The 14,921-nt window shown below is 34.9% G+C and overlaps 1 protein-coding gene across 1 annotated transcript in view; it reads right to left on the bottom strand.

Annotated features, from left to right (window-relative positions):
* Positions 1-14,921, bottom strand: part of SLC30A9 (solute carrier family 30 (zinc transporter), member 9) — an 80,386-nt gene that overhangs the window by 47,986 nt on the left and 17,479 nt on the right. The window contains exons 3-6 of the mRNA XM_008585941.1: positions 9,330-9,389; positions 6,757-6,856; positions 4,692-4,784; positions 4,164-4,246 (exon numbers count right to left, since the gene is read on the bottom strand). Of these exons, the coding sequence (XP_008584163.1) occupies positions 4,164-4,246; positions 4,692-4,784; positions 6,757-6,856; positions 9,330-9,389 (336 nt within the window). The remainder of the gene's footprint in view (positions 1-4,163; positions 4,247-4,691; positions 4,785-6,756; positions 6,857-9,329; positions 9,390-14,921) is intronic.

Genomic DNA, 14,921 nt, shown 5'->3' with positions numbered 1-14,921 from the left:
TGACTAGTCCTGAACACATTTCTTCAGGTGCTCCAATTAAACATAATTTAATTAACTCACCAATGGAAAACAGCTTTCCTTGTTTGGCTAACAAACGTGCCACTCAGAAACTATAACTTTGCTTGCAGCCTCCTTCTCATTTTTCATTTCTGTGAAGAAATTCTGCTGTCATGATATTCCCTTATACATTTTCTAATTTTTTTTACTTGCTTTTCTGTTAGTTGAGAATATTGTGATGAGTGATTGGTCTGATACTGTAAACATATATTGTATTCTTTTAACTCAGCTATAGTGTCAATGCATAGTAAACACAGTGCCTTGCTATCTAATAACAAAATAATCCGCACTCAACTGTGACTTAAAAGCATGATGCTAGATGTCTACTTTTCTTACTGACAAGATAGGTATGCACTGATATTAAAAAAATAAAATAAAACGTTGTGTACATCTATAACCATGGCACTAGAAACTCTATTGAATTGTAACTGTGTTACTGCAATTTGTAGTACACTGAGCAGCAGTGCAAATGACAGGAACACTACACATAGTCTTTGTTAGAGCAACTCACTCTGCTGTTCGTAGTGCAAAGGCAGCCATGGACAACATGTGAATAAACGAGCATAGCTGTGTTCCAGGAGAATGTCATTTGTGCACTCTGAAATTTAAATTTCATGTAATGTTCAGGTGTCACAAAATATTACTCTTCTTTTGATTTTTTGTCAATCATTAAAAATCTAAAAACCATTCATGGCTTAGAGACTACACAAAAACAGGCAGCAGGTCAGATTTGCTTCATAGGCCATAGTTTGCCCTGACTATTAAAGATAGACTCTACAGCACAAAGGAAAATTTAATAAGAGCCAGGGACATAGATTGTTATAAGCTATCCAGGAAGCCTCCCCCTAGGAAAATTGATTAGATTAAGATCCAAAACTGAAAACAAAGAAACAAAGAATCAATAGGTAATTTTAGAATTAGATTTGCTAAAAATGAACAAGATGTGGACACTGACCCTGAAGTAGAACATCAAAGAATCCTTTATGCCCTCTTTGGTAAAAAGGCCATAAACCAAAAATAGGGTGACAGAAAGAACTGGCCTAGCAGTTACTTCATGTTGGAAGAACTAAAACAAGTTGCAGGGCACCGTTAGGGAACAATTAGAAAGGATCAAAGGAAAGGAAGAAACCTATGCCACTAAAATTAGACAATTAAGACAAGAAAATTAGGGCTTTTTTCAACAGTCACACAATCCAAAATTTATTAACTCCTCAAACCCTAAGCAAGTCTAACCAATACTGATAAAAATTAATGTCATTATTATAAGGAATGTGAACACTAAAAAAAAAAATGTCCTATCAAACTGAAAAAAGGAATCACAGCAATAATATTCTTCTTGAAAACCTAAGAATGCTCAATCACATCCATTAGTCATTTAACAGACAAAAATAAACTGTCAAAAAAAATGTGTGTACATTTTTCATAGATACTAGCACTTCTATCTCCCCTTTAATCCTGACACATTACCACATAGGTTTCCCAGAATAACAGAATTATAACTGAAGTGGGAGTATCTAACTCCCCAATGGAATACATCCTATTAAAACAACATTCAAATGTATCCTGTGTTATCTATACAGAAACCCAATGGAAGCCATTAACGAACAATATATGAAAACTTCTGGGGCTACCTGACCTCAAAATATATTTCTTCCATTTAAAGTAAATATTTCACTCCTGTGAATTTAAGTGCAGTTTGCTTTAGCATATCAGTGGATAAAGATAGTCAACAACTATTTGCTTCTTCTGAGAGGCCAAAAACCTTTAGACACTATGATTCACTGACTCCTTCATACTTTTCAAGATGTTAACCCCATGATTAAAAGAACTTTGATTTTGCAAGGAAATCCACTTATTTAACATGTAGATAATTTAATATTATATATTCCAGGCTACAAGAAATCTTAAATATATTCCTTATTCTTCTTGACTAGATTAGCTTGAAAGAGGCATAATGTTTTCAAGAAAAGCCATCATCAGCAGAGGGTCATACACTTTACTTGCCAGAATTAAACAACCTAGATATACTACTACAGGGCAACTGAGAGGATTATTAAGATTGACAGGTTACTGCAGGAAGTGGATAGATAACTTTTCTAAAACAATTCAACCACCACCTTCACATGAACTGACTAAATCATACATCCTGACCTTTTAGAGATACGTACTGAAATATTTACAGATAATATTATATCTGGAACTGGTTCCAATGTAATCTAGTAGGGTGAGGGTTGGTAAGGGGAATATAGATGAAACAAGGCTGGCCATATATTGATAACTAACTGTAAAGCTAGGTGATGGGTACTAGAAGGGTTATCACACTTTCCTCTGTACTTCTGAATATGACTGAAATTTCCATACAAAAGTGGGGAAAACAAAACAAAATTGAAGACAGAATGTTAGAAAATATTTAGAACATATAAAATTAAGAATTAAAATCCACCAAGACCCCGTGAAAATCAATTTTAAAGACATACTGTCTAATAGAAGAGTGAACAAAAGATTAAAAAAAGTATTACAGAAGAACTAAGAAAAAACAAGAAACATACAAGGGTACTTCAAAAAGTTTATGGAAAAATGGAATTAACAGATAAAATAAATCTTTCTCTGAACTTTTTGAAGACCCCTCACATATTAGAAGATAATCAATCTCAGTAAAAATTAGAGATATTCAACAAGGCACTATCTGGTTGCCCATCAAATACACAAAAAAGTTAAAACATTGTTAATACCCAGCCTTGGTAAAGGTATGGAGAAATAGCCACCCGCATACACTGTAAATGTAAATGTAAATTGGTACCATATTTCCTTTGGAAAATAATTCTTCAGGAGCTATCAAATTTTAAAATGCCCATGCCATTTGACCCTGAAATTCTACTATTAACACTCTATCTTATACAAATATTCACAATAATCTCATAAGTTAAAAAAAAAAATTTATGAGGATAATCATTAATGTATTTTTTGTAATAGTGAAAAACTGGAGAACACAAATCTTGCTGCATCCATACAATGAAATACTATGCAGCTATTAAAAAAAAAAAGAATGAGGTAAAGGTAGATTTTTATATGCAGATACAAAAAAACGGTTATGATTACACTGGTATCTATAAATAGCAAGATGTACAGCAATATGTATAGTATCATCCCATTAATGTTTAAGTAAAAAAATGTGTGTATATGAATTTGCAAATACACTGGAAACCAAATATACACCAAACTGTCAACAACAGTTTATCTCTAGGAAGGAAAATGAAATGGTATCACAGAAAATGAAAGGAGACTTTTTATTCTATTTCTGTATTCTTTTCTAATCACAAGTATGCATCACTTTTGCTATTAATACATAATATATATATTTCAAAGAATTATCTAAAACATTTTTTAATTTTTAACTTTACGTTATCCTAAATCTAAATTCTTTAAAGGTGGCTTTGTCACTAAACCACTAGACTGTTTTTTTTTTAAAGATGACTGGTAAGGGGATCTCAACCCTTGGCTTGGTGTTCTCAGCACCATGCTCAGCCAGTGAGCAAACCGGCCATCCCTATACAGGATCCGAACCCGTGGCCTTGGTGTTATCAGCACCACACTCTACCGAGTGAGCCACGGGCCAGCCTCACTAGACTGTTATTTGCAACAAAATCTCAAGCAATAAGCACAGCTTCTTGTTCACAATAGGTGTTTGATAAATATGTGCTGAATGAATGAATTAATGTGGCAGCCGAATTAATAAACCTTTCTGTAAGAAAACAGTTATTCTATAAATAGTTATGTCTATTCTACCACATTTGTTAACAGGTATAATCTTCAAATCAGACCATAAATTTTAATAGTCATATGTCTTATAAAAACCACAAACTGTAGCTTCTCTTCCTCTCATCATCTTTAAAAAGGTATAGAGAAAAAAAAAAAAAAGAAAGAAAGAAAAAGACAGATCCTGTTTTTTGTAAAATAATTGAATCCCAAGTTGGAAACTGGTATTTGCTGGGATCAACAGAGCCAAAGCCAAGAGCAAGCACTAGAGAGTACATAGTTATCACAGGCACAGTTCTTACCTACAAGTTACTTTTTAATTAACTCAGCTTTATACTGAATATACTTACGTTCCCTGTATTCTATTTCTGCTTCCTTACGCAGTTTCTTCTCTCTGGCAAGAGCTTCAGGACTTCCCCAAACTTCCAAAGATCTGTACATACACACATGGTCAACACCAATGAACCATTTTAATAACTTTATTTCAATCATATTTAAATCTAAATGAATATAACTATATGAGAATCTTAGAACAAAGCATAAGATCCTTTCGAAACATATAAAGCACTTAAGGAACTTTTCTAAATTAAATCTAAACAATATGTAAATTTGACAGCAAATTTTTTTATAAATTATGACATAATAGTACATACTATTAACTCCCAGAATGAAATTTGCAAATATAAATATTGTTTTTAAGACATGTCATTTAAAAAATCTGACTTGATCATTACACATTGTATACATGTATCAAAATATCACACAGTAGCCCATAAATATACACAATTATTAAGAGTCAATCTAAAATTTAAAAAAATTTTTGAGTCTGTCTCCCAAATTCAGCTTGCACTTTTAAAACAAAAAAACTATGTTCTTACTTTGCCTCCACATCTGATCTCAAGTACACAGTAAAGGACTCAGTATCTTCATGGGGACTTCGTCGTCTGATTTTTCGAAGTTGTTCTAGATCACTGGAGAAAGACACATGTTGAATTTATTCAGACAAGGTGTATACAGTTTATGTACTTAAAAGGATTACTAAGGGCAGGTAAAAGCAACTAAACTGTCCTCAGCTTAACAGAATATAGTAGACCTGTATAGCTTTTTAAGATCAGTTTAAAGATGGCATTTTATACACAAACAATTGGTAAAGGTATGGAGAAATAGCCACCCTCATACACTGTAAGTGTAAATGTCAAGAGACAGTGAAAAAAAAGAAGTACTCTTAATGTTCAATACAGACAAAATAACAGCATATGTAGAAATTCAATTCCTTCTTCATGAGTGCTTGTATTTCATCTGCTATGGGTGCACCACCACCATCTTTAACGTATGAAAAAAAAGTGAAAAGTTGAAAGAACATGGACTAGAGTATCAGTCCTCTATTTAAGAATTTAAATAAAACATTTACAGTCATATTGGTTTACAGCTAGATTAATACTAAGTGATAATATCCATTCAAAGGTATCAAGTCATTAAGGGTATATGTCAATTACATGCTATTTAATTATTTTTCTTTCTCTTAAATTCTGAAATGTTTATAGTTGTCCCTCATATCAGCGGAGGATTGGTTCCAGGATCTCCTGCAGATACTAAAATTCACAGATGCTCAAGTCCCTAATATAAAATGGCGTAATACTTGCATATAACCTATGTACATCCTCCCGTATACTTTAAATCATTTCCATATTACTTATAATACCTAATACAATGTAAATGCTATGTAGATAGATGTTTTACTGTATTACTTAGGAAATAATGACAAGAAAAAGCCTGTGCATGTTCAGTTACAGACAATTTTTTTTTCAAATATTTTTGATCCAGTTAGTTGAATCCACATATGTGAAATCCACAGATATAGAGGGCCAACTGTGTATTCATCAAGTCACTGTTAAATAAATAGTCATAATATTTAATCATAGGTCTTCCTAAGGAAATTTTGTTAAGAGCAATGAAAATACCTGTAATTAAAAATGTGGTGACTATGGAATATCATTAAGTTCTAGAAATTAAACTTAGATTTTTAAAAAAAATCAACATCCATCACATGTTAGTAAAAAAGTTTGGACCATGTATCTTAAGATAAGCATTTTCTAGGTTTCTCTCTGTCACTGACTCACTAAATGAACTAGGTGTCAAGTCACTAACATCTCATATTATGTTTCCTGGACTGTGATGTGGAGACAGCAATATCTGATTCACATAATTCACAACATTTTTGTGAGAACTAAATAAAATACTCTGTGTGAGACAGAATATAGTTTTATATCAATGTCATAACCAGTTGCTGTTTCAATAGTTATGATAGTTATAAAATCTATTATAGAAATTCTTATTTCTTGATACTATACCATAGAGAATATGACGATGAAGAAGAGGGGGAAAAGACTAGATCAACTAACTTCTCTAACTGACCCACAAAGGAGGGAGAAAAGTTTAAATTTGTGACAAATATAATTTCAATATATCTCTATGACTACAAGAATATTAATAACAAAAAATACCAGAAAGAAGTAAAAATAATTTATACTCAACAGAAACCATAGTTGGAGTTAGAATATAAATGTAACTCACTAAATTAAGTACTCAACTCTGCTAGCAAAAAAAACAGAACTTTACAAAGTCAAACACAGAAAAATGCAAAATAATCTTATTGGTAATTCTGCCACACACCAATGACATAACAGTACAAGGTTTTGAAGAACTTGCCTTTGTGTGTTTAAGAAGCTGAGAAAGATTGGAATTGCTCATGCTGTAACAGAATTCAGTTTGACGAGCTAACAATTTAAACATTTTTGACTATAAAAATATTTCTTCAGTTTAGGAAGGAGCCAGTAGGAAATTTTCTACATATGGATGGTAGCAGGTAACACATTCTAAGAAACAAATTGTTATATTATTTAGATCGGGCACACTACCACATTTTTTAAAAAACTACTGTACCTGGACTTAAGGCAGAACTCATTTATTGCTCTGACTCCAGTGATGAAATTATTCTGAGTGTACTTTGATCCATAGTCCCTTTTCTTAAGAACTGCTTTGACTAAACCAGAAACATAGGAAAACATATTAAATACGCATATTAAAAGTCACCTTTGAAGATGAACACATGCTGATAGTTAAGTGGGTCACTAACGAATTCCACAAAAAACTGACCATTTTCTTGATGCGCTAAATGGCATTAGAAAAAAAAAAAACTGACCATTTTCTTGATGCGCTAAATGGCATTAGAAAAAAATTCTCCAAGTGAATAGGACAGAATTGCATTTGTGGCCATCTAGCTTTTGTCTCCCTAGTTCATCCATAACTGATGCCAAAATGCCAACCCTTTGTCTAATGGACACCTTGTACAGGTAATACCAGTTATTCTAAATCATACTGACACAATTTAAATTGTGTAGGGTCTGACTGAAAATGAACTGAAGTTTCAATAAAAAATTACAGGCTAGTTCAGTGTTTTTAAAACTGTGGGGTAAAACCGACATTTCATAAAAAGTGAAAATAGAAAGTAATCAAAGAATACTGCAAATAATTAAGAATAGTACTTTTGGTGAAAATTTTTGCTTCAGTCTTAATGTATATGTATACTAGATCGATCATTAAGGAGTACTTCTCATGTAGGTTGCAGTCAAAAAAGTTTAAAGCCACTGAACTATTTCATATAACATAACAAAACTGATACAAACTAAGAACAATTTTATCAGTTAAAAATTACAGAAAATTTATTACAGATTATAGGTAAAATATTGTCGTCTACTAAATTATTTTCCTATTGTCAAGTATCAAACTTCTTTTTTTTTTTTCCTTTTTGTCTTTTTTTCGTGACCGGCAACGGATCGCAACCCTCAGTGTCGCGCCCGTACTGGACCGGGACCATCAACGGAATCGCAACCCTCGGTGTTGCGCCCGCACCTCACTCAGCCAGTGAGCGGCCGGTCTGTATGTGGGATCTGAACCCTCGGCAGGAGTGCCGCCACGCTCCCAAGTGGCGCACTGTAGCAGTGCGCCACCGGGCCGGCCCTCAAGTATCAAACTTCTAATAAAAAGGCCAGAGATTCCAATAACAAATCTCAATTTGGCATCAATTACAGTCTGTGAGTTAAAAATTTACACAACAGTGGTCTATGTTAATAAATCATTAAAAAGTGACACTTTTGGTCACATGATATACATAACTTCAGCAAACATCTGAAGAACAAAAGCAAGACAACAGAAACTCATGTGTTCTGTTTCAAATTGTCACCTTTTCATTTCATACTCTATTCTAATGTCTATTACTTCACAGCTTTCTGTACTACTTCTAAGTTGAAAGAGCGACTTAAGCCTAAAATTATCCATCATTACAGTGGGTAGAAAGACTCCTAAAATAAGACATTAACTACTAAAATTAAATGCATAAATATTACTTCATAAGAATATTTCAAAAATAAGTACAGTATAAAAATCAAACCTTATCTGAAAAAAGTACATAAGTAGTTCAGATATCTTTCTGCATGAGTTTCAGATCTCTAAACTGCCTTTCTCCACTAACCCTAAAACTCAAAATCCAGATGAGCTTCTCTGGAACAGAAAGGAGAATTACATTTCTCTTTTTTAAAAAGATTAGTTTTTTAAAAAATCAATTTTAAAAATTCTTTCAAAATAGCTAGAAATTCCTGTTGGCCTATCTTGGCCCATATTATTGATGATGATGCTGTCACAACATTAATTATTCTTAATTGTGATTGTCTACTATGTGTAATCTTCAAAGTTACCCTAGAAAAAAGTTCTCATTTTTTAGCCCTCTTATAGGGAAGAAAACTAAGGCCCAGAGAAGTCAAGTAAATTGTCCAACGTCAGAGAGCTAGTAAGCACTGAAGCCACAAACAGAACCCAGTTTTGTCTGACACCAAAGCCACAGTTGCTCCTAATCCCATACAGTTACTAACTCCATGAAACAGCTGCTCTGGAAATGGGAACCACAGCCTGTCACACAGAGCAGAGCTGCAAACAGGTATTCCTTCAGTACTCAATTTCTAGAAAAGAAAGTCAGACAAGAATGGCCAAACTCTACCTGGATTTGAACAAGCTGTAGCTGAAAGGTATTGGCCTCTTGTCATTTAATTATATCACTTTTCTAAAAATTATAAAGCAATTGATGATTTTTATTTGCCATTACTTTCTTTGGATTTTTGAAAAAATTTGTGAACAAAATGCAAAATAAACTTCACTGAAAAATTAGCTTATAAATAGGAGAATAAATTCTTATGGTCAATCTATTTAAATAAAAGTAAAAATAACTATACCCATATAATGATATAACTATAAAGAGCTCCATATAAACTAATGTTATATATTTATTTTTTTATCATTATTATTATTTTTTGGTGGCTAGCTGATATGGGGATCTTAACCCAGGACCTTGGTGTTACCACAAAGCTGCACTCTAACCAACTAAGCTAACTGACGAGCCTCATAATGGTATATATTTAACTTAAAATACCACTATAACAAAAAATAGAATAAAATAGATTTACCTCTTACTTGGAGAGGTTCTTGCTTAAGTGGAGCTTTGAGTTCTGCACCTATATTTTCTGCTGTAAATTAAAACAAGTTTATATTAAACAGCTGCTTTCATGCAAACCTATGAACTTAATTAATTTCAGCCAATTTAATCTAGTAATATATATAAAAAAAATAAATCATAGACCCCATAACATTTATCCTAAGAATGCAAGAGTAGTTAAACATTAAAAAGGCTACTTATTTCCCTCATTAACAGATTAAAGGGGGAAAACTATAGAATGATTTCAGCAGCTAAAGAAAAAGCATTTAGTAAAATTCAACATCCATGCAAATCTCAAACCTTTTTAGAAAATGAGGACAAAAAGGAATTTCTGTAAAGGGTAAAGCAAATCTGTTAACAAACGTTGCATTCAACAGTGAAAGTTTAGATGCATTCCTTTAAAATAAAGAACAAAACAAGGATACACAGTTATTTTTTCCACTTAAATAGTGTTCTAGAGACACTATTCAATGAAGGACAGATGAGTACAAAGTGGTACTGGAAAAACTGTATTATCCTCCATCCACCAAAACAAAAAAACGTTAAATGAAATAAAAGGAAACTGGAACCAACCTCCCACCAACAACAGAAAACAAACACAATTCCAGGTAGATTAATTATTTAAATGTTAAGGCATTTACATGCCTCATAATAGAGAATAGAAAATATGTTTATGGTAGAGAAAGCTTTCTTAAGATAAGGAAAAATAAGTAAATTCTGCTAAATTAAAATTCAGAACATCTGTTCATCAAAGGATCCCATAAAAAAAGAAAAAAAGAAAAGCTTCAAACTGGGAAAAGATATTTCCAACAAACAGAATCAACAAAGGATTAATATTAAGAATATTTAAAGTATTCCTCCAGATCAATAAGAAAAAAACCCATTAGGGAAAAAATGGGCAGAAGATAAGAACAGGAAAGGAAATATAAATATAAATAACCAATAAACTTATGGGGGTACTCCAACAAGTTCATGGAAAAATGGAATTAAAAGAAGTATCCTCATATGAAAAGACTGCCTCACTATTAACAGAATCCAAATGAAACCACAAAATGCTATTTTACAACCATTAGATTAGGAAAAATGAAAATATGACAATACCTATTGTTAACAAAGGTATGGAGTAATGGAAACACATACATGCTGGTGGAAACAGAAACAGGTACCATCACCTTGGAAAACAAGTTGGCATTATCTAATACAGTTGAACAAAAGCATAACTTATGACTCAGAAATTCTTCTAGGTCAATATATTTGGCTTTGAGAAATTCTTGCACAAGGGCACAAGGACACTGGTACGTGAATGTTCAGAGCAGCACTCTGTTCTGCTGTTACAAACTGGAAACAACCCAAATGCCCATCAGCAAGAGAATAAATAAACCATGTTATATTCATTACAATATTTCATAAAGCAGTGAATAATACTAAATATAACAAGGGCAGTCTTTCTTTGAGCTCTTACTATGTGCCAAGCACTATGGCACTTTACATGTATTATCTAATTTAATTCACACAACAGCCCTGAACAGTATGCGATATAATTATCTCCATGAAAATTAATAAACCGGACATACACACCAATAGTTAGGATAAATCTCAGCAACAAAATTCAATAAAAAAAGTAAATCACAAAAGAGTACATATAATAAGCTGTCACAACTTCCCCCAAAGTCACACAGCCATTATTTCCTTATGATGAGGAAACTGAGGCACAGAGAGGTTTTGCAACTTCCCCCAAAGTCACACACCTAGTATTTAAACATGGAGGCAGCCAGGATCAAAACCCAAGTCATTTTGATGACTTAATCACTTTCCTATATTACCTCTATGTTTAAAATATTTGATTTATGAGTAGGTATTTGTTAGTCTATGCTCTTAATCACTTTCCTATATTACCTCTATGTTTAAAATATTTGATTTATGAGTAGGTATTTGTATTTTTTTCATAGGGGAAAAAAAGAAGATAGAAGTGAACACTGGATGAGCAACATGGAGATCACTGGAACCTCCTGACAACAGCAGTTTCAGTAGAAGAAGGGAGATAGAGGAAGGAGGTTGAACAGAGAATGGGAGATGAAGTGGAAGCAGTATGTGGACTTTCAGCAGAAGCTAGAGAGAATGGAATCAATGAAAGGTTGATTGTATTTTATATAGAGATGGAAACGATGCAGTAAAGAGGGAGAAACTGATGATGTAGTAGATTAAAAGGATAATCACAAGAGCAGATGAGACAGGAGATATAGGATATAAGGGAAGTCTCTGAAAATATGTCATGAAATAGAAATTAACTGTTTGCACATATTTAGAATATGAGTACATTTAAATGATATGGAACATTTAAGTCTGACCACTTGACTGTGGTACACTGGACTTCTGCCATCTTATTTCTGTTTTCAGTTTACCATCCTTTTTTGTTTTTATTTTTATTTTATCTTTTCTGCCACCTGTTAGATTGATAAAGTTTTCTATATCCTCCTCCCACCCCATCCCCCAACTGCTGGTTTGGAATTTATAAGATTGTACTTCAGTTGTTTAATATATATACTTTCCTATAAATCTTCCTAACCATCTGTAAAGTTATTCATTATCTCCATCTTCCTCTAAAACAAGAACTTTTTTTTTTTTCCTTTTTGTCTTTTTTCGTGTCCGGCAACGGATCGCCAACCTCAGTGTCGCGCCCGTACTGACCGGGACCGGCACCGGGATCGCACCCCTCGGTGCTGCGCCCACACCTCGCTCAGCCAGTGAGCGGGAACCGGTCTATATGTGGGATCCGACCCCTCGGCGGGAGCGCCACCGCGCGCCCAAGCAGCGCACTGTAGCAGTGCGCCACCGGGCCGGCCCTAAAACAAGAACTTTTTTTTTTTTCCTTTTTGTCTTTTTTCGTGTCCGGCAACGGATCGCCAACCTCAGTGTCGCGCCCGTACTGACCGGGACCGGCACCGGGATCGCACCCCTCGGTGCTGCGCCCACACCTCGCTCAGCCAGTGAGCGGGAACCGGTCTATATGTGGGATCCGACCCCTCGGCGGGAGCGCCACCGCGCTCCCAAGCAGCGCACTGTAGCAGTGCGCCACCGGGCCGGCCCTAAAACAAGAACTTTTAACCACTGAAAACTTCTTTTATCTCACTACTCTTGATTAAAGTTTCAACATTTAATATTTTTAAAAGCTTATTATTTTTATTATCAATAGTTAATTTTACCAACACATTTTATCTGTTTCCTGTTATTCACTGTTTCTTTTATATCTTATCTGCTGCACATATTCAGACTGGATTGGCCAGAGCCTGCGCACAAGGCAGACGGAATACAAGAGGCAGACGGAATACAAGAGGCAGAGGATGGTCATCAGGGGTTTCCATGAGGGAGGGAAGAAGACAAGGTTCAGAGGCACATGAATTTCTCCCTCACAGAGAAGCCAGTGCACTTCTTTGGCATGTACATTTGCTTGGTAATAAAGCCCTATTATGTTCCGATTTTCTGTCCCTCTCTTCTTTTCCTTTTGCTGGTTTCATGAAAGATTTTTCTTTTCATGGATGAACCAAAAACCTGGACCTGCTGCCTGGTAACAAAATGACATTCATATTTACATATGTTATAATGTTTTTATTTTTATCTTCACTCTAGAATGATTATTTAGATCAGTGTGAAATTTTAAGAAAGCATTTACTTTCCTCTTACCTTTACCTTTTCGTGGATATTGCTCCACATCACTCCCTCTTTTGCTTTCTGCACATTGCTGCAGATAAAAAGTCTATTTCAAAAGAGCAACAATTGAATTGAAAGCACTCTGACTTTTCTCTCTGGCAGCTTTTAAGTTGGGTTGTTTCTTCTTTTGGTTTTTAAATCTCTGATTTCTTTACAAGGCGTCTGGGGTGGATTTCTTTTTACTTATCCTGCTTAATACTCGAACTATACTCTTTTACTTTGTTTTTTTGGCAGCTGGCTGGTGTAGGGATCCAAATCCTTGACGCTGGTGTCACAACACTGCGATCTAAACAGCTAAGCTAACCAGCCATCCCTCAAAGTATACTTCTAATGTGAGAATTACTGTTTTTCTCAAATTATGAAAAATTCTCATCCATTTTCTCTTTACATACTGCTCCTCCACCATTTCTCTATTCTCTGTCTCTCTGAAACACCTATTAAATGTAGACTAGAGCTTCATGCCTCTTAAATGTTCTTATTTTTTTAAAAAGGCTTTTTGCCTTCCTACAGGCCTTCAAAGTGAATTTCAAGTTACTAATTCTCCAACTGACTATGACTATTTAACCTACTAAATTTTTATATTAACTTGAGTTTCACGTTACTAATTCTGACTATGACTAATCTACTAAACAAAAGTGACTACACTATCATTTCTAAGATTTTTTTTTTCCTTTTTGTCTTTTTTCATGTCCGGCAACGGATCGCAACCCTCAGTGTCGCGCCCGTACCGGACCGGGACCGGCAACGGGATCGCAACCCTCGGTATCGCGCCCGCACCTCGCTCAGCCAGTGAGCGGGAACCGGTCTGTATGTGGGATCCGAACCCTCGGCGGGAGGCGCACTGTAGCAGTGCGCCACCGGGCCGGCCCCATTTCCAAGATTTTTAGTTGTCTCCTTTTTGTACTTATTTGTTCTAGTTTTATTTCTGCCAGTTTGGGTTTCAAAACTTTTTTTTCTTTTTAATTGAGTCCTTCATTTATCCTTTTGAGGGTATTAAACTTATTTTAAAGCAATTCAGTCCACTATTTTCACCTGGAGTTAATTCATATTTGTTGATTCTGTTGACTTTACAGCATTAGGATTCTTTGTATATTTTTAAATTTTGGAATTTGCAATCTTATATTGCCAGTTTGAATTCCTACCACTCAATCCAGGCTCTAAGTCAGCAAACAGCAGGTTTTTAGTTCCTGGTCTTCCTCTTGCCTACCCAGGCCTGCAGCTTCTTATAAAACATAGGTTCAGGTATCAACTGGAATTGGCCATTCTCAGCATCATTGTTTGGGGGTGGGTGGGTCAATTCAAATAGTGAGTCTGAATCCAGTACCTTGGCTATCTGTGTAACACTTGTAGATCCATTACCCCAAACAAGCCAAATTCCTGGCTGCCAGTGCCTGCTTACACACTTGGGGCCCTGATGTTCCTGTTCCATTTATTGGATATAGCATTTTGTTTTGTTTTGTTTTAGCCCAGCTATGTCTTCAATTTCCTCTTTATATTTTATCAATCACTCTGGTGAGAAAGAAACAGAACGGATGTCTCAAAGCATGTATTCAAGATGCCAACCTGATCAGAAGTTTTGCCTATCCATTGTCTTACCGTCTTTCCAGGCTTATGTGAAGGAATTAAAGGCCGACAGACTAAGCACTAACAAAGACAAAACTCTTTAAAATAAAAGCAAAAGGCCGGCCCATGGCTCACTCGGTAGAGTGCGGTGCTGATAACACCAAGGCCACGGGTTCGGATCCTATATAGGGGTGGCCGGTTTGCTCACTGGCTGAGCGTGGTGCTGACAACACCAAGCCAAGGGTTGAGATCCCCTTTCCGGTCATCTTTTAAAAAAAAATCCTACAAAAAC

This window comes from Galeopterus variegatus, unplaced genomic scaffold, assembly GCF_000696425.1.
Source record: "Galeopterus variegatus unplaced genomic scaffold, G_variegatus-3.0.2 Scaffold3768, whole genome shotgun sequence".
Taxonomy (NCBI): domain Eukaryota; kingdom Metazoa; phylum Chordata; class Mammalia; order Dermoptera; family Cynocephalidae; genus Galeopterus; species Galeopterus variegatus.
This window is presented reverse-complemented; position numbering and strand designations above follow the sequence as displayed.